Below are 22,085 nucleotides of genomic sequence, written 5' to 3'. Positions count from 1 at the left end.
GAAAACTTTTGTTTTTATGATAGTTATTTCATTCAGATGAAATTTAGGGCACCATGCCGTATGCACCCTATATCGGCATTTAAATGTCTACAGGTAGGAGATTGGGAGGGCACTGGGGCATGGTTTCCAGTGCCATGACAGAATAGGACAGACAGTAATACTTACAGAGCTCCCCATATGGGACAGTGCTTCTTCTGCACGCTCAACCCTGGTGGCTTTTGTACTAATTGTGAATGCTCTTGTCACATGGCTACAGAACTCAACAGAGATTCCACAACTCTGGAAAGAAGACCACATAGGTAAAAGTTTATTGCCACAGATGGCTACATTTTATAAAACCTAGAGTGTTCTAATAAGTGCAATTAATATGACACATTAATCCTAAGCACTTTTACTTCGATGCACATTCTACTGACATTGAGGACGTCAAATATATTTAGGATATAGAGTTGAACTGTGCTGAACAATATATCTTCTTCTGTAGCCCATCCTTCAGTTTAAACCAATTATTTAAAGTACCTCATTCCTACTAATGTTGAACTTATTCCCCAAGTGTCAGACCTTATGTAGCGACATACAAGAGGGATATATCTGTAGGCTTGGGGAAATGAAGGTTTGCAGAAGTACAAAAAATCTGAACAAAAGACAGCAAACAGCGTACTGAGGACTGAGCATACTCAGTAGGCACCAGGCATTGAATCAACTGAAAAATAAAATGAGGGAACAGGGAACGGAATCGGGTGACTGAAGTGGCCAGTGAAGTGCAGGACCTCAGGAGACATCAAAATGCGATCGATCATCAGGTAGACGTGGCTAGCTGAGAGAAGACAAGGAGAGCAGTTTGCTTCGTCTCCTCCTCTTTTCTCCTTCTAGAGCAAATGAGAGCAGACATACACCAATATAAAAAGGGCAGAGAGAACTCTCATTCTCTGAATAGGTCATTTCCTGGTTCATGCTGAGAAATTATTTTTAAAATGTCCCTAGGGACAGAAATGAGAGCTGCCCATAAAAATCAGTGGAGAAATCAAAAAGTTTAATGTAGCTGGGTTTGGGCCTCAGTATGTACACTACACCCCACCCCAATCCCCTAAAAGGTAGCACCAAAGAGAGGAATGCTGCTCTAATTCAGTTCTTAAGGTGAAACTTTTAAGAGTCCTGCTACTAGACATTATGAGGGAAATGCAATTCATTGTCCTCATATTGCAAGGGTCTGTGCCTGAACGAACGGGTTATGACAGCCCGACACTATTATCCATTTCTTTTATACTCATATTGCAGGTTGGGATGAGAGGAAACAATCCTCCAGTGTAGTTCACTATTATACCCCTATTTATTATTTATTTATTTTATTTAAAACATTTCTATCCCACCCTGTAACATTAAGATCTCAGGGCGGCATACAGATAAAATCAATTTAAACAGTATAAAACAATTTAAACAGCTAAAAACATATTAAACCATTAAACAAGCTAATACCAATTAAAATCTCAAACAATAAAACAGTTAAAACAGTGTGCTATTTTAGGGAATGCATTTAGCCCTCAAAGGCTTTGGTAAAAAGCCATGTTTTTACTTGGCACCAAAATGAGACCAATGTCTGCGCCAGTCGGGCCTCCAAGGGGAGGGCATTCCACAACCGGAGTGCCACAAAAGAGAAGGCCCTCTCCCACGTCCACCATAGTGTATGTCTCGCACTGGTGGGATACAGAGGAGGGCCCCTCCAACAGAACTCAGTCCTCAGGCAGGCATATATAGGGAGAGGCGCTCCCTCAAATATCAAGGTTCCAAGCTGCTTAGGGCTTTAAATGTCATCACCAAAACCTTGAATTCCGCCTGGAAGTGTATTGGCAGCCAGTGCAATCCCTTCAAAACTGGTGTTACAGTTTTATAAGATGTTCCAGTCAGCAGTCTGCATGTTGCACTAGCTGCCACTTCTGAGTCATCTTCAAGGGCAGCCCCACATAAAGTGCATTGCAGTAGTCTACTTGGGAAGTTACCAGCGCATGTACTACCATGCCTAGGTTATCCCTCTCCAGGAAAGGCCGTAGCTGGTGGATCAGCTGAAGCTGGCCCCAAATACTCCAGGCCACGGAGTCTACCTGGGGCTCCATGACAGGGATGGATCTAGGAGCACTCCCAAACTATGCACCTGCTCCTTCAGGAGGAGTGCAACCCTGTCCAGAACAGGTTGCTTAGCCAATTCCCGGACTCGGCAACCACCAATCCACAGAGCTTCCACCTTGGCAGGATTTAGCTTCAGTTTATTGGCCCTCATCCAGCCCATTAAAGCCTCCAGGCACTGGTCCAGCATCTTCACTGCCTCAGCTGACTCCGACATCAGGGAGAAATGGAGCTGAGTATCACCAGTGTACTGGTGACACCCCACCTCAAAACTCCTAATGACCTCACCCAACGGTTTCATATAGATGTTGAACAGCATGGGGGATAGAATAGTGGCACCCCACAGCTTAATAGCCAGGGGGTAGAATAGGAATCCCCCAATACCACTCTGGAATCGGCCCTGCAGGTGGGAGCGGAACCACTGTGGCACAGTGCCCCCAACTCCCATCCCACAGAGCTGATCCAGTAAGACACCATGATCAACAGTGTCAAAAGCCACTGAGAGATCCAAGAAGATCAACAGGGTAGCACTCCCCCATCTTTCACCCGGAGAAGGTCGTCAGTCAGAGCAACCAAGACCATTTCAGTGCCGTACCCTGGCCTGAAACCAGACTGAAACAGGTCCAAATAATGAGTTTCCTCCAAGAACGTCTGAAGCTGCTCAAGCACCTTGCCCAAAAAGGGAATATTAGCAATGGGGTGATAGTTCTCACATACCTATGGGTCCAGGGAGGTCCTCTTCAGGAGAGGGTGCACTACAGCCTCTTTCAAAGCAGGAGGCACCACCCCCTGACAGAATGAAGCACTTCCCACCCCCTGGACCCAACCAACCAATCCACCCCTGCTAGATTGTATTAGCGAAGATGGGCAAAGGTCAAGCTTACATGTGGTGGGATGGACTGATTCAAGTATCTTGTCCACATCATCAGGCTGCAACAACTGAAACTGATCCCAAGAAACACAACCAGATGGAACACTGGACACCTCCCCAGACTCCGCGATAACTGTGGCATCAAGTTCTGAGCGAATACAAGCGACTTTCTCCTCAAAGTGCCTAGCAAATTTGTTACAGGAAATGATCGAGGGTTCCAATCCCAATTTTTCTGAGCCCGAGCAAGATCCCAACAGGCTCTTCACACTTGGAACAATTCTGCTGGTGACATTTCGAGGATGAGATGATGGGCATACAATGAGATTTTTGCCATCCTCACTGCCACATAATAGACACATCGAAGAGTCTTTGCTAATCTTTTATTGCAGGTTGGGAGGACTGTGCTGAGAGAGAGCATGTGTGGTTTACAGTTAATATCACAGGTCAGAGCTGGGGCTAAGGCTGGTTTGGCTTTCCAGTAAGGAACACACCATACCTTTCAAACTGCGGCAAAAGTAAACCTACTTACACTGCCCATTCAACCCTTATACCAGGCTAAATCCAGCACTCAAATGCATGCTGACTCCTCATGCTCCACTGACTGACATACAAACTGGTTGCACTTTTAAAGTGTCCCCCCCCAATTTTTTTTTAAATTGCACATGAAGGTAAGACCAGGGATATATTTTGTTGCAAGGCCTCAGTAGTGCAATTCTAAACCTGAACTAAAAAAACAAGACCAAAAAAAAATAAATTATGGACTGAAAAAGCTTACTTTTTATGCTATTTTACAGGATCCAAAATTGTTTAAAGGTCTGTTTTATCTAAGCTGGCTACATAACATCCTAATATTTCAAGCCAGATGAAGATACTGACAGTTTGATTGGTCTTAATTGCTATTAGTTACACAGTATGATCAGTCCATCCTAAAGGAAATCAACCCTGAGTGCTCACTGGAAGGACAGATACTGAAACTGAAGCTCAAATATTTTGGCCACCTAATGCGAAGGGAAAACTCCCTGGAAAAGACCCTGATGCTGGGAAAGACTGAAGGCAAAAGGAGGAGGGGACGGCAGAGGATGAGATGGCTATATAGCATCACGGATGCAATGAATATGAACTTGAGCACACTCCGGGAGAGAGCGCAGGACAGGAAGGCCTGGCGTGCTATGGTCCATGGGGTCACGAAGAGTCGGACGCGACTGAATGACTGAACAACAACAGCAACAACAACAACACAGTATGAATCACCACAGTACTGAGGGTGTATAATGGGTGGGCTTGTGGCCTTCCAGATATTTTGCCCTACAACTCCCATTAGCCCTCACCATGGTCTATGGCTGATTGGAGTTGTGTCCTTCCAGATGTTTTGGTCTACAAGTTGCCCATTGCTGGTGCATGCATTTTGTATTTACACCAAATGTTACAGCACGGATAAGAATGAAAATGCAAGTGAACTTACCATGACAAGGTTGACTAATGAAACAGCATTCAAGCTGATACCCCAAAGCCACATCACTCCAAACATGTTGACCAGAATCATGGCAATGGTGAGGGAAACAACAATGGCAGCCCACATTTCAAAGCCAAGCAGCACCATTGTTACTAAGAATATTGATCCAAGGGAAATACCAAGGTTAAAGATGGTGTCATTCACAATAGTCAGATACTGTTCATAAAAAACGTAGAACAAACTATGGAGAGAATAGAAACACATTATTAGCAACATTAACAGATTAATGGAAGCGGCATTTCAGCACTCGGCAGCCTCTTAAAAAAATCACTTCCACCTTTCTCAAGAAGTTACGGAGAAGATATAGGAGTAATCTAAACATTTTTAAAGCCTTTTGCATTTACAAGCATTATTAAAAGCAGCAGAAAAAACTCAGGATGCAAACAGAAAAGTAAAGTATTTACGATGCTTTCACCATTCAAGAGAATTATGGACTAAATTAAAAAGGTCAGGGGCGATGTGATGAGTACCTATAACTGCGCTCTCATACAGCAGCACATTCAGAGCCACTATTTGAACTGCCTTGACAATAGCTTTAGGGACCTTTATCATGTAAATGGAAGTCAAGATGTAGGATAGTTTAGTAACTGATGTCACATCCAAGCCTCTGACTGTTCTTTTTAGGAGCACTATAAGGTTAAGATAAGCCAGTGGGCTAGAATTTGGATGAACCCCTTCTCTCATAGATGCATCTGGGCATGTTTGTTGGACTTCTACTGTGTAACTTTCTCCCACTAACTTATATGTAAAGAATCCACTATTTTAAAAGCTAGAGTTTGTGTCTTGATACATTCTAGTACCAGAAGGCTAGGAAAAATGGGGTTGGATCCAAAACTGCCCTTCCATTTGTAGAAGGGGCAAGGAGGCTCTGCTGAATTGAAGGCCTTTGCATTCACAGGAGCCCTTCCATGAACAAAAGGACCCTTTTGAATGCAGCCCATGGTGTCTAAAGCAAAGCAATCTTAAACAGTAATGGATTATCTATCCTACCTAGGTTATTAAAATATCTAGCTAGGCTATACATGAAAAAGGAGGTGGTTCAAAGACTGGAGTGAACCTTTATAAAAAATACAAAGATAAATTGTCCCCATCACAAGTTAAAAATGGAAGACCCACAGACCCAAAGGGATTTTTTTAAAAATTCATTAAAAGCTTCCTTGGTTTGTTGTGAGGAGGCATCCAGCAATGGGGTTAACTCAGGGACATCTTTCATTAAAAGCTTTCTGAACTGTCCCTAGTAATTACCATTTACTCATAACATTCAACTTGCAGTTTTCACCTAAGGTTGGGCTTCTGAAAACCCTCTATCTAGGGCCCCATCTACATGAGCCATTTACTCCAGGGCTGCTGTGATCTGAGGACCTTCAGGACATACGATGCAGTTGCCACCTTGCAGCCTAACCATGGTTTTCACAGGGAAAATGTGGATTTCTGGAGGCAATTTGCTGTGATTTTTTAACTTGCTGAGGGTTTACCATGGTTGCTGAGCTGTCTGTCCCTTCCTCAAACTGATTTCGCAGTTTGTGGGTGTGGGAGAGGCTTGCTTAGTGATTGCGTCACTCTGTGATGCCTTTTCACTCCTCCCTGTTCCTTTGCAGCTGTGCAGTAACAGAGAGGTACACCCGAAGCTCACAGGGATCCATTTTGGAATGATGGGTAGGCACGTACCTCTCACGTGGGCACACCGCATGTGCGGACCATCACGAGGGTGTGAGGCTGCAGTACTGCCACTGTGATTGTGTACAAACAGTTGGCATGGTAACGAAGAAGCAGACTAATCAAATCTTACTAAAGAGGAATGGACAGACACAAAAGAACCCCCTCAAAGACAAAACAGCCACTAAAACCCGAAGTGTCGCACCCTCACCCTTACATGGCTGCGCAGCTGCACATTTAAATATAAGTGGAGGGGAGAGTAGCATGGCTGCTGCAGTTTACTTCGCTTTAACGGCCATGTGTCAGGGCAAAGTGGATTTTTCTGCTGGAGAAGCCCACAGTAAATCACGTATGTACCACAGCAGAAGCTAATTTGCAGCTGGAATGCTGCAGTTACGACAGAGTGAACGTTGAAAGCAGTGCCATGTAGATGGCCCCTAGGAATGCCTTTGAAAACCATCTAGAAACAACTTCTACAAAATGCCACTGTCTCTCTGTTTATCTGTGTAGGCTGGCAAGAACATATTATACCCATTCCAGTATATCTCCACTAGCCAGTCTGCTGACAGTCAGCTTCTAGGCCCAATTCAAAGAGAGACCAAAGGAGAAGATAACTTGTCTAGGGATTGCATTTTGGAATTACATACTCCTCAGTCTGTGGCTCAGTTCTGGACAGGTTTGTTCTTTGGTCTATTTGAAGCCATACAAAAACTTCCTTACATCAGGCCTTTGGGAATGAATGGGAAGTTTGGTTTTTAATTGTTACTGTGAATTTATTTTACTGCTTTCTTTTGACTGGTTTTTAAAAACTATTTTACTATACACGAGCTGCCTTTAGAACATATTTTTTTAAGTAGTGCAAAAAGAGAAAAACACACTATGAACACTACCCGCTAAGTGCCAGGGGGAAGAGGAGTTCCATTCTGTAAGGTAATCTATATACCTGTAAGGGAATACGCGACAGTTTTTTTCTTTAGAGCTCATTGATTCAGTAATATTGTTTGCTATCATCCGTGCTTTCTTCATTGCGTCAATGAAGTCTGCTGAGGTTTTTAGCACTGTATGGTAAGACATGAAGTAAGTAGCTCCAACTTCAGAGTTGTTGTTTATAAAGTTAACTGCAGAGCCATATGCTGCATGTCCTCTGTAAAGAAAGGCACAGTCAGCACACCAAGAGGCTTAACTTGCTTCTACTATCGTATCAGAAGATGCTACAAACCCAATCCTGGACAGAGTACACCAAATACGATAGAATCTATTATATATACATTTGCTAGTCTGGACTTTATGGGAACACAGTATTTTAACAAGAGTAGAAACAAGTGTCACTCAACTAATGTCATTCTGCTGTTCGAAGTTCTCACCTACATATCAAGGAGGACATGCACAAGGCAAATGTAGCATGGGTGGAAGACAGCCAAGAGCTTCTCTTCACCCCAGTTGTTCTGTCATCTTCCTCAGCAGGCCCTTGCCAACTAACACCTTACATTCTTTACCCAACGAAAAAAAGCGAGCACTCAAGGGGTTGGATCCACAGGGAAGCCCTTCTCTGAGGGAAGGAAGCCTGAAGGAAGGGAACCTTTAGAACAGGGCTGTACAACTGCAGGCCCTGGAGGTCAAATCTGGCCCTCTGGGTGTCCCAATGTGGGTTTCCCAGAAGGCCATGACTCCTTCCCTTGGTGCCAACCACAGGTAGTTTCCTGGCTTTTGTATACTCCACCCCCCCCCCATTCTAAAAGGTTGAAATGCTTCACCTGAGGCTTCGTTACTGGCAGTAAGAACTTTTAGCTAAAATATGCTGGCATTTGGGGCCCTGCCCCCTTTGCTTTCAGCCCCACCCACCACTGAAACACAGCCCCGGAGAGCTTCTCTAAAGTGGAATTCAGCCCTCAGGCTGAAAGCAGTTCTGCACCCCTGCTTTAGAACCAACAAACTGACTACTTATCACAATTGTGCCCAAATGCATAATTTAGCAGAATGGGCAAGAGGCCCACCTAAGGCTGGTGCAACAGCCAGGTTACAAGGTTTTCAGTGCTGGGAATGCATAACTACAGAAAGCTGTTTGCTGAGCTGACCAAAGAGCAGATAATTAATTTTGAACTGCATATATGAACTTAATCTAAAAGCCATTTCATACATTAGTAAACATAATAATAAAGTTCACAGTACATAGAAGGAAAATATAGAATGGTAAGCATACTCCAGGAGAGAACAGAGGACAGGAAGGCCTGGCGTGCTATGGTCCATGGGGTCACAAAGAGTCGGACGCGACTTAATGACTGAACAACAACAAAGTGTACTATTTATCCTAGTACATTACTACATAGTTCCAGAATAGCAAACACATTTTAAATGCTTTAAAAAGCATAGTGACTTGAAATGAATAATGACTTCATGAGTGCAGTATTTGTCAGAATTACTTTTAAGGAAAATGTATTTAAGTTAAGTGCTCCAGCAGCGATACATACCCTTTGCCACATTTTGGATTAGGGTTGTCAGAGAGGAACATTGGGAGAAATTTCATGAAGTCTTCACCCTGAGGTCTCTGCTTCCCTTCTGGAGTCAATGGCCGGCAACGCACACAGGATGAATTGAGAACTGCATACACATTGTTGGAAAGTATTCAAGTTTGTTAACTGGCTACCATACATGCATAAAAAAACTACTTGTTTCTGTTACAATACTTCACAATCTAAAATAAAACATTTTCAGCTTGGAACTAAAATGCTTATTGAAGAGTCCCAGCATTCTGTGCCAAAAACACCCAAGAAACTACTGAACTGTAGACACACATTAACTTGGCTCAGTAAACATTTTTCAGCAGCAACAGTCACTAAATTCCATTCATAATGTTTATACAGCATAGCACTATGCATGTCCACTCAGTAGTAAGTTCCAGTGATTTCAACAGGATTTACTCTCAGGTAAGTGTGTCTAGGATCGCAGCCTAAGACTGATCAACGTACAATTTAAACGAAGATGGTACAAACTAGGAAGTCTGATACTGTGCACAAGTGTTTACTGTCTTAACTATTCTAAATGGAAGTTATTTCTCATTATAGAAGAGACTTCTCTGCTTGTCTAGTATGACTGGAGAGCATACGTCACATCATGTCTAGGCAAGTCTAAGCCTGGTTAGGGTCTTGATGGGAGTCTGCTTAAAAGTCTAGTATTAGGTGCTATGAGTTTTTCCAAAGGAAACGAAGTGTAGTAAACAAACAGTAACAAAACCAAGCCATTGTGGCATAGGGCCTTTATAGGTTCAAATCCCCACACAGGCATGACGCTCATTGGGCCAGTCACACACTCTAAAACCTATCCTACCCTCACAGGGTTATTGCAGAGATAAAATAGGGAGGGGAGAGAGGCAACGTATGTATAAAAACACACCATGTATACTGCCCTAAACTCCTTGGAAGAACGGCAAGATACAAATGTAATTTTAAAAAACAAACAATACCAGCATTACTAATTTCCATATTTTGCATTCAACACTGGATTATCGAAGAGCAATGCAGACTACATCCAACTAAGAAGATAACTAAAGTCATTTACAGAATTTATACTGTTGGAAAACCAGGCATCCCAATGCCCAAAGTGACAGCTACAAAACTATACATTGTAACAGTTAAATATAATTTCCCTTGCCTCAAAAACTATACAGCAGTATGCCTCCGTCATACTGGATGTCACAACTCCACTAATCAGGTTAAAATTACTGATATTATCCAAATGCTGGTCTCATTTGCATGTGCACAGTCATGAGTCGGCTGCTTCAAAATAAGCTGCATGGAACTGCTTCACATGGCAGGTACTCCATACAAAGCAGCTTCCTGTGTAGTACTGGCAGTCATTGCACCCAAATAACTCTTTTGTCAGCTGTTTGTGCAGAGTGTTGAAAGCAAGGCGGAGAAGCTCCCTCCATGAGGCTGTCAGACCAATGTTTAATGTGTAATATGGATTCTCAACACAATACTATTAGCTACATTTGCCCGAAGAGTTCTTCTTAGTGGGCTGCCAGATGGTTGGATCCTTGCCTATTGAAGTTCACAAATAATGTTAGTATGCAGCCAATCCTCAGTGCATCACTGCCAGACACTCATTTGGCAGTATCACAGGAGCAGATTATAAAGCAAGAAATAGGTGGATACTATTTCTTTTGACTTGGGTAATATGCAGCCTTGTTTTCAGAGGAAGTTTGCTCTAGATTTTATGCTGATTTTATAATTTTGGCTTGTTTATATTTACATTTTAATTGTTTATTCTTTTTGTAAACCACCCTGGCCATAGTGTGTGTGTGTATAAATACTGATACTAATAAACAGATGTGAAAACACCACCTGCTACCAAATCCAGAATTAGGGCTTTTAAAACATACTCTTCACCCCATGACCAGCAACAAATAATATTCAGTATCCCTCATAGAAACATGTGTATTTTAATTAAGAGGTATTTCTGGGGAGCATACAAAAGCAAGCCAACGGTACCTGAAGCATTGCAGAATTGTTCAGTGGTGTTATAGATCCTGCAACAGGAAGACTGTGGTTTGACCCAGTCAAAATAGTCATCAATCCAAGAAGAAGGAGCATAGCCAATTCTTGTGCTACAATAAGAACAGACGCCATCATCTTTAGCCAAACACTGTCAACATGCATCCAAAACAGGTCATTTTCCGCAGAAGTGTTAAGTTTGCACAACATAGTCTGGAGGACTATCAACTGTTTTTCTAGACTGGAAGTAGAAATACTCTATATTTTATCTCATCTTGTCAAACAGCCATTGGGAAATCTAGGACTCCTTTCTGAATTAAAGATAACATAATGAGTATTTTACAGCAAAATGTCACACATGAACACAAACCCATGGTTTATTTAACTGATGGGTTGTTGAATTCTGGGTTGTCGTGATGTGTGAACATGGTCACGCTAACAAACCATGGTTTATTTCTTAGGAAATAATGGAAGGGATCCAATGTACCCTAGTAACCTATGAGGGTTCCCCCACCCCCCAAGAAAGAACACTACAAATAAGAAATTAGTGTTGCAAGTTTCCACCACGAAAGTGTTAATTTCTGTGTCACATTAAAGCCAACCTGGAGCATAATTAATCCCCTAGGGTAAAATTTACTCCGTAAGTCCAATGAACCCTTGAAGTGCTTTGTAATACCTTTGTGCACGCAGGGGTGGGTGCAGTGTTATCCAGAAATGTACAGAAAAAAAGAAATAAAAACAGAAAAAATGTACTCCAATGTTCCTGAAATGGTATACCTACAGAAAAATAGAAGTTCTGACACAGGCAAAATGCTAAGTTACTTGTCTTACCCTATTTTAAGAAGGTGTAGGGGATAAAATTAACCCCAACTAGCTTAGGCCCTTGGTAGTTTCACTTTCCCATTGATTTCAACAGGGGTAAATTGGACTCCTGATAGCTTAGTAAGTGAAATGTTTTGTTCTTGACAAACTGAAAAGGGGACAGGGGAGATGAAATACAACAGAGCAATCAGGTCCATAGTTGTTGAGGAGTACATGGAGTATGAAATGTTTCAGGTTTGTTAAACAAGTTTTACAAATATTTCAAACAGCCACATCAATGCCAATGGTTTAGGAAGAATAATCTAATGTTTTTAGTAATTGCTGGGTATAACATATCAAATACTGCAGAAGTTTAACTCCAGGTATTCCTGATGGAGAGATGCACCTGGGAATTCCATGCAGGTTCATTAAGAACTAATAGCAATTGCGCTGCAGAAGCATGTGACAAATTGTACCCCAAATCCAATGTGGAAATCAGGTTTAAACAAGAGTTTGCTTCTATTCTGGTAGATGTTTGTTATTTGCTAGAGAGATTTTATGATGAAAAAACTGAGCACTTACTAGCTGCTAATCTCTGCTGCATCAAATATTTGTTGCACTAGGGAGTTGTTGTCACATCCCGTTCCACCACACACTATATTTTGCCCATCTAATGTAGTATAGTTATGTCCTTCTTCTAGCACAAAGTATACTGGGGGACCTGCATGCAAGTACTTGCTGAGAGAGTTGAAGTAGTCCATCACATATGAGTCCTTATAAAACATTTAAAAAGAGGAAAAGAAAAATATGTAGTTACCCCTAAACATATTGGTTCCTTTACTCCTCCCTAACACACACACACACACATATATGTATGTATATCGGAGGATAATGATGGTACTTCTCAATATGTTTGTTATAAATTTTTCCTTAGAAAAAGAGGAGGGGGAAGACACACAACAGACACTTACATCTGGCATCGATAACCTCTGGTCCAGGCCAATCTCTATTTTGTTGACAACTGCTATGCTGAATGATAATACACCCACAAATATGGATATCTGAAAAAAATAGTAGAGAAAAAGCTTGCATTTACAATTTCAAAGGACTTTGCACTCACTCAGTATTGTTGGAAAATATAGCTTGTTAATCCTCCAGCACATTAAGCATTCAAATTCAAGAATTAAAGCATGACATGCATTGGCAATGTGGTGCCAACAATTAAGGGTGCAATCCTTTTGAGATAGTCAGCAGCCTCCAAAGTCAGAGGCTGCCAAAGTATCCAATGCAGGCAGCCATAGCACGGAACTGAACCTTGCCTCCATGCTGTAGCTGCCTTGCATTTTTGACTAGATAGTCGATTTTGGCTGTCTAGCCGCAACTTCAGGGAGGGGAAGGAGGCTGTATGGCGCATATGAACCTGCGTAATGCGCCTTCCGTGGTCTACTCCCCTCCCTGCTTCCCCATCTCCGCGCTCCATTTCCGAGTGCAGAGACATAGCAGCACTGAGGGGGCAGGGAGCATGGTTTCTGGGAACTGAAGTCAGAGCCCTGGCTCCGACCTCAGTTCCCAGAAAATGAAAAATCCTATGGTCTTCCAGACAGTGACTAGTGGCCAAAGGATTTCTCCCTAAAGCTTTCATATGAAAATTTGAGTCCAAAGAGTTTACTGAGCACTGTTGACTCTTTCAGGCTACTAAACAACTTAACCATTCAGAAACCTGCTTAGCAAGAAAGTGACACTGAGTATAACAGAAATTAAGAGATTTAAATGTTGCATTTAAATTAATATCTCGTTTGCATGTAGGTAATTTTTTTAAAAGCAGAAACAATACTTTTAGTCACTCTCAAACATGATGGTATACATACCACAATTGGTCTCATCCAATCCTTTAGAAGAAATGGGGAATATATGTTTTTGAAGAACAGAAACAACACACTTTCAGAGTGCTGTACGGTACTGATTTCTTCACCACCTTTGATACAACACAGGATGTCGCATCGATTTTTCTGGAAAACATAATGCCAAAATGTATGTGATCCCAAAGTAGTAATGGCTCAAAATCAATGTCAAGAGATTATAATAGACTTACTTCTTGACGCTTGATGTCCAAACCCAACAGGCTTACGAAGCAGGTAATTTGAAGGAGAAAGTCAATTAATACAGCCACTGCAGCAAAGAGGGAGAAAGTACGAACAGCAGGCATAGTAGACAAACTCCCTAAAAGAAGAGAGGAAGAAACAGAAGAATGTCACACACTCTCGCTACATTTAGACAGAAGATTATGTAAAGTTTATGCCACACCCTGGTTGTCAATTAAGAAAGCATGTTAGAGCCTTCCTTCCATATACGGATGACAGAAGGATGCTTCAGTACTGTACGCAACGTGTTTAAGTGTTTTCAGTTTAAGTGAATGTTTAAGTGAATGTTACAGTTTCACAACAGAATAAAACTGTTCTACCATTTCATGCCACAGGATAGCCCTTATTCTCCCTTCTTGGCGGCACTACTTTTAGTATAAGGTAATTATTACTGGCTAGAATTTAGCACACTGTGAGCAAACAACTACAGGCTAAGATAAAGAACTATGGCTCTCCACCATATCAAAATCTTCACAATTTGTTTTTAGGAACAATCTATCTAATATGCATCTTGTGTGTTATTTAGCCCACCACACCTTACCTCTTTGAGGGGGTGAGCCCATTTCAAGGGGTTAGAAATAATGCCTTAGTAAGCAGAATATGCTAATTAAACAGAAAATGCATTTGCAACATGAAGTATTTTCATTTTTCTGAACATTGCACATGAAGGAAGTGAACAGAACACAACATATACCAAAAGCCCAAGTGTAGAAAAATTAGGAATTCTTACCCAAGAAGAAAGCCACTGTCTCTGAAAGTGATGAAAGGAACATGCTGGGAGCCACATCTCCAAGGATTCGACCAATTTGCTTATCTAGGGTTTCGCCTTGAAGGCGTTCATCTCTCTGAAATGGTAATTCACTTGTTAGGAATTAGAACTACACAACAGTCCTTCTCAGATCTATGATGCAAACATCCTTATTCAAAATACATTTAATGCTGTGAAGAAAGTACAAGGAGTCCTAAATCTTCTCCTTTAAAAATATTGCAAGAATCCAAAATAAGGCAGCTGCTTATGTGAGCACAAACCAGAGAAAGAATACTGGGCTGCTGACCTCACCTAATGTGGTCATTCATATGCAAAGTATACTTGAAACCAATTCATCATATACTCTAAAAATCACAAAAATACCTGAAATGTCTGAACAATAATGAATATGTTGTCTACTCCAACAGCCAGCACCAAAAATGGAATGACTTCAATAACAACCAGTGTTATGGAGACTCCAAAATAGCTGAAGATACCAAGAGAACATGCAACTGAACTCAGTACAATCAGGATGCCTGCAATGCCCAAGGAAACTTTTGAGTCCACCTAGCAAATGAAGATACAAAACACAACATTAATTGTATTTAATATAACACTTATCCATGTTTATTTATTGATTTACTTCACAAATGTATATACTACTTCCCAACAAAATTATCAAAGTGGTGAACATAATAACAATGTCAATACTAAAGATAACAATAAAAAATGACAATAAAATTATCATTCTACTGATCAGGTATAAAACTGTAAGTGGCTGGGATACGCCTCAGGGAAAGCCTGCATAAAGAGAACATCCTTAAGGAGACATCTAAAAGTCAAAACTGTAGATGCCTGCCTGATACCAGCTGGGAGCACATTCCAAAGGGCAGGTGCTGCAATGCTCTATTACTAATGATCCTGCAGTGAGCCTCATGACCGTATGACACTATCAAGAGCTCTCCTTCTGAGGGTTATGAAAAATGTTTTTCAAGTGTAACTGCAGAATAAAACTACAACTTGCTGCCCCAATCCAGTTCTAATTCTGCATAAGAAGAGCAACTGGCACTTTACTATCTGCACCAGGATATGGATGGCTATCCCAATGAAAGCAACATAGTGCTGTCAAGGCAAGACCAGTGCTCTGATGTAAATTTCAATTTACACCCATGCTTGATCTATTTATTTATTGAATTTCTAAGTCACCTATCTCTTTAAAAAGACCCAAGGAAACTTACAATAAAATTATTAAAACATACAAAATATAAAATAGCTAAAACCAACTTCCAATAAAATACCAAAACATAATAAAACATCAACACAGACCATAACCAAAACCACTGATGTATAAAAAGCTCATTTCTGCATTCAGACACTTCCTAATCCAGCAAGGGATACAGATCTTCTCTGCTGGATCAGGGAAAGAGTTATTCTGAAACTGAACACAAACTTGCATTTTTAGTACTTTGAACTGAGAAGGAACGTACATCCAATGGGAAACAAGTACATCAGCAGCCAATTTATAAGAAGAGCGTTAAGATACCTTGATGTAAGGTATCTGTATAATTATTTAAAGAAAGAAATGGGATGAAATGAATGGCATGGATATTTCAACTTCTTCCCCAAATAGAAGTAAAAACTTAAGACAAGGAAAAAAAGATTCCAACATATGTAGAAGAGCTAAACTATTAGTTGAATCTGTTAAAAAATACTTCAGTCCTTTTAAAAAATTGCTATAAAATTGCTTTTCCACAATGATAAAGATGCATACCAAGAATCTAGCAGCACTTCTGATGTGACCCAGAGCTATGGAGATATACACAAACATGACTACATAGCTTATTACAACAGTCCTGACATCACTGTTGCTTTCCCGATTTATTTCATCTTCAATACTACGTTCAGCAGAGAAGGAAATCGTTAAATTCGGGTTGTCATAGTTTTTCACAAAATTGATGAACCTGAAAGCCAGACAAGACGTCAGTGGTTTCTTAGAAAGCCGGACAAATCTCTTAACAATTACTCAGGCATACCCTGTTCAAAGTTCTTTCCACTTTTTAAATGTTAGTTGCACCCTGTGTTGCATTGTTTCGTGAAAAAATACATTGGCTGGGACACAATATTCTGCATTTTAATGTTTTAGACAAAATGCTTTCCAGATGTTCCAAATTAACATCATCTTTAGAATTCTAACCTTCGGCCCAATTCATGCTTTAAAACAATGTTGTGAAATCTTCTGATAGTGAATTTAACCTGTTATATTTGTATGGAGAAGTGTTTTTGTAGGACAGTTTCCATGTTGGAGGAACTAAAAAGTTATATATGTCAGATAAAGAACTAGCATTTTGTCTAACAAGGCAATTTCTGAATAACACGAATAACTTTATGTGAAAATGTAATGAAATCACTGCATGACTTTTTTGGGGTTTAAACACTGTGAAGTTGATCTTTCTTACTATTTTAAATTATCTTGGGTAGGAAACCTGCTCATCTCCAATATGAGGAGTTTACACGGATTCAGTTAAGCCTCAATTAGAAAGACTTACTCCTGTTCCCAAGCCAGAGCTTTCATCAGTTTGTCTGTGTCATTGTAGTAATTCTTGACAGGAAACGTGATCACAAGAGCTGTAGCATTATTGTAATTTTCAGCTGTGCATTAAGAAAAGGAGAAAATACATAAGGAACTACTTTAAGAAACACACAAGATACTTTTCCAAATGCCTCTAAAGGCATCTTCTCAATATGCAAGTTCTCTCTCCTAAGCAGATTGTTTTAAAGCTCACCGCACGTCCATTCCAAGGAGCTGTCTTACTGGATGCGAACAGTTTCATTTATTACCAAAAGAAGTGTCATGAGTGCTAACCTAGATCTATTTTGTGCAGATATATGTCCAAATGATTTCAGTGAAACCTACCTCAAGACATTTGGGGCCAAACTACTTGCCTTCCCTCTGCTTGTCCCCACCACCTATAGAATGCAGCACTGCCCTAACAACTCACACATGCAACACAGTGCTTGGCTCTTCAGAAGTGTCATTCTTTTTTCCCCTAGTGTAACCACTCCTTTTCAGTATGTATGCTTAGAAATTCAAGTTTAAGACTTTTAATTCTAGTGGTACAGAAATAAATATTATCTTTCAATCAAAAGGATACAAAATTCAAATGCTACATGGAGAATAAGAATACTAGCTCACATACTGGCTATTAACCTCCACATTGAATTAAGTGAACTTCATCACTAACTCATCAGAAAGATATTTTTTTTCACCGAGATTATTATGAGTTTAGATTAGATTTTTAAAAAACTAGACTTGGATGGTTTTATTAATCTTATCTTAAGTTATACAAAGTTATAACAGAAACGACTGCAATAATGTTATTGCGCTGTCCACCTGATGGGAGGGCAGAAGAGCAGCACTATGCAACATTTTCTATCTGGCTGCACTACTATCAGGTGTTGCTTAATTCCTGGTAACAAAGAAAACACAGTTTTTTACTTGCATGCCACTCTCTGCTCCTCAGTATGTGATATCTTCCCACATAGCAACACCATGCACTACCAGACATGTCCTGCCACCAATATGGGTTGCAAAGTGGGTATTTCATTGCTCATATAATTTGGGACATGGGCTGGAGGACGTGGAGAGAAATACTGAGACCACTGTATTATCTTGATAGTCTAAGGAGGGGTTGAGAATCACAGAAAATTGCTCTGCAGACCACACATTCATTTCAGCCATGAGAATTAGCAAAGCTCCCACCTCTGTTTCGACAGATCACACCTACCATCATACCCTCCCATCACCAGCCATGGGAAGACAGGGCCACCAAATGTTCCCAAGCATGCATCATGAAGCAAGGTCGTGTCATTCAGAGATGCTGGAGCCCTGTAAAATCCATATATAATGTTGACAGTTATCTGAGCAGAACATGTGAACACCTATTACTGATGACAATACTGCACTGTAACACATTTTATAAATCCAAATATCTGCTGATAGTATTGCAGTGTGATACTCAACCATAAAACCCCCAACTTATTAGTAGTTTCTTCCAGTTTTGACAACACAGAAGCTGTTCAATATTTTTTCAAGTGAATACTGTCAGAACTCGGTGATTAATTTTGGAATATATTTTTCACTTCACTTCTCCCTGACTCTGTATCTCCTTTTGTTGCTCAACACCTCAATCCAGCAGCACACACTCCCATCAAATGTAACTTTCATGAAAGCAATTAATCTTCCTTCAATACGTTTGCTAATAAGTTTTCCAAGTAGGGAGTTTGCCAGATTCAGACAATCATTAGAGGCTTCATAAGCCAGGATCAGATCTTGACTTAACTGGTATTAAGCCAGAGTTCCCCAGTTCAGATATAATGGAGAACTCTGGCTTAATACAGGCCAGAAACTAAGTTCCAAAGCAGCACATGAGGAGGGGACAGAAGGGGCTCGGGAGGAGTGCTTGCCCCAATACTTGTTTCTAAATTCATAAACCATGGTTTATGAAGCCTCAAAGAACTGTACAAACTGGGCCAACGTCTGCTTATTAGTTTTTCTCTAACACACTGAAGAATCCCTGTATCAAGCAAATGCCAGCTGCCATTCAAGAGAGGCAGCTGATCACCAAAATAAGGAAATGGAAATCAAGCTGTCAAATTGATACACAAAACCAATTTCAAAGTTACACAGGTGTTTCATTAAGAGTGAGTTGTCACTGTACTTACCGGACACAATACAAGAAGTGAGAATGGTAGTCAGCATAGACCCAAAATTCATCAGAAATACTATGATCAAGGACAGAATGACTATTCTGGAAATAGTTGAGCACACTCAGAATAGTACAGTTGTTGTTGTAGGGAGTAAGAGGAGCCAGGCAGATGTCCTTCAGCATTATGGTGTCATTATTATAAGAAGCAGGTATGTTTTCAATAGCATTCTGCAAGTCTAAAACCTAAAAATATGAGAAAGCAAGAGAAGTACTGTTTTTAGCATAGGAAGGAACAGGACAGAATTTTTCCTATGTTCAAGCAACAGTCTTTAAAATTATGGCCCCACTCGGACGTAACGACAACACATGGGTTATTTAAGCCATGGGTTGTTGGGGCTGTACAGGAACGTGCTGCCTTCCAAACATTCGCAGCTTCCACTTTGTTTCCACTTTACAAAACAACCCATGGTTTGTTGTTGTGTTAAAACTCTGGGTTGTTTCTCCATCAACAACCCAGAGTTCTGGGTTCACATCATGGAGCACAACCCCAGCACTGTTGTTGTTTTGTAAATCAGAAGCAGTGGGTGGTCAGGAGGCAGCTTGATCCTGCACAGCCCTAAGCATGGATTTAAACAACCCATGGTTGTTCCTTACGTGCAGACGGGGTCACAGTGGATGAATCCATCTATAGTTTGAATTTTGATTCCCCCCCCCCCAAACACACACACACAAAAATAAGCATAAACACCAAGTTTTTCAGCCTCCACGGTCTGAAAAAAGTATAATTCAGACACAGTCTGAAGCAAGTTAAATGACAAACATGAGAGTTTCATAATATCGATTTTATAATATTAATTAGCAGAAAGTCAGAAGGAGAACATGCAATTAATGCTCTGTCATTATGAAGCTAATTCAGTGCCTTAGCTAAGACTAAAAGCATATTTTTTATGCTTATATGAGAAGCATTTTTTCAGCAGGCATTTTGCCTGCCAGGCTTGATTTGAAGAGCTTTTATTGAATTGGTCTCTTGCTTCTGAGGGTGTTTAAGTCTGCTGTGACCCATCTTACTTTGTATCTCCACCTGATTTTCCATTAACTCTCCTCTTGCTCTTAGCCTCCCGTCTCACAGCCCATCCCACTCAGCAAGGTCCTCCAACCCTCAGGGAGCATTTTCTGGAGCTGGCAGGGAAAGGAGGGGTGAGAAAGTCAGTTCCCAACTCCTTCTGAGGGTGGATATCTTGAACCAGAGGTTCAGCTAGAAAATAATAACTACCAAGCAAAGCCAAGAAAAAATTGCATTCTGGCAGCCCAGCTTTCACCTGTATCCACTGAATATGCAGAAGGCCAATTTCTGTATTACCTGATGCAAGATATCTTTGGTCAGTGGAGGTCCAAAAGGAACATCAGCTCCTGCTGGGTATGGAGAGTATATCTCTGGCTTGGTACTTGGGGCTTGAATAATTAGTTGTTCAGTACGGAAGAAAGGTCCAAAGCGAGTATCGAAGTATTCCTTCTCTTTGCGAGCTTGGCTGCTTGGGGATGACCAGAGGTCTACAGGATTTGTGGTTATTTTGAGAAACACCAGGCCTGAGGAGCACATGGCGATAACAACCAGGGAGAAGAGAACAACAGGTCTTGGGTTTCGAACACAGAAAGCTCCCCATGATGTGAATGTGACTCTTAAAGCATTCTCAAACTTCTCACCAAAACTTTCACACCAGGTAGCTTCTCCTGTAAGAGCACATACAGAATGAGTAAGATTTTCATTTCCAACACCAATAATTCCTTTAAGCAGATTCAATGCTTCCCAGATTTTTCGCTGAAACCAAAAATAGATGCAAAGTTCATAGGATGAAGTGAAAAAGAGAACCATGATATCATTAAGGTTGATTTCATGGAAAACAGTGCATGATTCAGCCATTATATAAAAGGATCAAGAAGCATAGGCCTCCATACCAGCTAAGTGCAGGCGGGAAGAGAGGAACATTCTAAAACAGCAGGGTGTCCCTGTAACCCAGTATATTTATTTAAGAACTAATCATTTATATGATTAGGTTCCTTTTTTTCTTACTGAAAGCAAAAAAGTATTAAAATGATGTGCAAGAGACATTTCAGGACATACTGTTTCACAATAAAAATAACACTTCATATTAACTAGTCCAGCATATTAACTATTCATAATGGAAGAGAAAACACAAAATACATGTTGTTAACCCATCCCATTACATTCTAGAACTTACCAACACTCTGGTGTGAGTTAACAGAATAAGCAATGCTGCTGTCAATAGGTGTGTACTCAGAAACAAAGTGCCTCTTCCTATAAATGAGACAAGCGGGGAAAATATAATTTAGGAGAACATCCTCAGTTTTTGCTTTACTTAGTTTTGCAATTAAGACAAACTAGGTTACACTTTACAAAAAAGTGTATTTGGCCATATATAGAGAATGCAAATAAACCTAATATGCAAGCTGCAAAAAAAAAGCCTTTGATCACACATATTCAAGACAGCCAGGACAGAAGGGTAATTTATGAAAACTGAACTAATATCTTGACCTTAAAATTAGATTTAGCTGTGATGAGATTTCAGGTGGTATATTTCCTGCAACATTTTTGGAAGACACTCTTCAATGACCATGGGTTGGATCCAGAATTGTTTCTCCACCTGTGGAGGGATACTGCTGGCAGAACTGGACGTCTGTGTCTTATTCTTCCTCCTGCAACGCCCTCACCCCACATGCCCTCTCCTCTGTAAGATTGCGGGAACATCTGGAGGAGATTTGGAGGGCATGCAGGGGTCTGCAGGCGGGGGGGGAGAGGAGACAGAGGTCCAGTTCTAGCAGCAGTATCAATTCTGGTTCCAACCCAAATAGTACATCGATTTCATCTACATACTGAGCAGCTAGGTTCAGCCAAATTTTTGTTGCTTAGATGCTTGGACAGTGCCTAGGAGAATCCTGCGCCAATTCATGACCATTTCTGTAAACTTAAGAACATAAGAAGAGCCATGCTGGATCAGGCCAAAGACCTACCTAGTCCA

The 22,085-nt window shown here is 40.8% G+C and overlaps 1 protein-coding gene across 1 annotated transcript in view; it reads right to left on the bottom strand.

The window, feature by feature from the left end:
* NPC1 (NPC intracellular cholesterol transporter 1) overlaps positions 1 to 22,085 on the bottom strand; it is a 53,876-nt gene that overhangs the window by 3,401 nt on the left and 28,390 nt on the right. Inside the window, exons 7-23 of the mRNA XM_084849694.1 lie at positions 21,288 to 21,364; positions 20,408 to 20,778; positions 19,064 to 19,290; positions 18,127 to 18,227; positions 16,888 to 16,990; positions 16,113 to 16,302; positions 14,726 to 14,908; positions 14,324 to 14,438; positions 13,545 to 13,672; positions 13,321 to 13,461; positions 12,424 to 12,513; positions 12,035 to 12,225; positions 10,649 to 10,764; positions 8,630 to 8,759; positions 7,105 to 7,305; positions 4,455 to 4,686; positions 166 to 279 (exon numbers count right to left, since the gene is read on the bottom strand). Of these exons, the coding sequence (XP_084705820.1) occupies positions 166 to 279; positions 4,455 to 4,686; positions 7,105 to 7,305; positions 8,630 to 8,759; positions 10,649 to 10,764; positions 12,035 to 12,225; positions 12,424 to 12,513; positions 13,321 to 13,461; positions 13,545 to 13,672; positions 14,324 to 14,438; positions 14,726 to 14,908; positions 16,113 to 16,302; positions 16,888 to 16,990; positions 18,127 to 18,227; positions 19,064 to 19,290; positions 20,408 to 20,778; positions 21,288 to 21,364 (2,710 nt within the window). The remainder of the gene's footprint in view (positions 1 to 165; positions 280 to 4,454; positions 4,687 to 7,104; positions 7,306 to 8,629; positions 8,760 to 10,648; positions 10,765 to 12,034; positions 12,226 to 12,423; positions 12,514 to 13,320; positions 13,462 to 13,544; positions 13,673 to 14,323; positions 14,439 to 14,725; positions 14,909 to 16,112; positions 16,303 to 16,887; positions 16,991 to 18,126; positions 18,228 to 19,063; positions 19,291 to 20,407; positions 20,779 to 21,287; positions 21,365 to 22,085) is intronic.

This window comes from Heloderma suspectum, chromosome 4 (genome assembly GCF_057233095.1).
Source record: "Heloderma suspectum isolate Gila_16-S chromosome 4, 16-S_ref, whole genome shotgun sequence".
Lineage (NCBI taxonomy): Eukaryota > Metazoa > Chordata > Lepidosauria > Squamata > Helodermatidae > Heloderma > Heloderma suspectum.
Note: the sequence above shows the minus strand (reverse complement) of the source record. Positions and strands in the feature narration are given on the sequence as shown.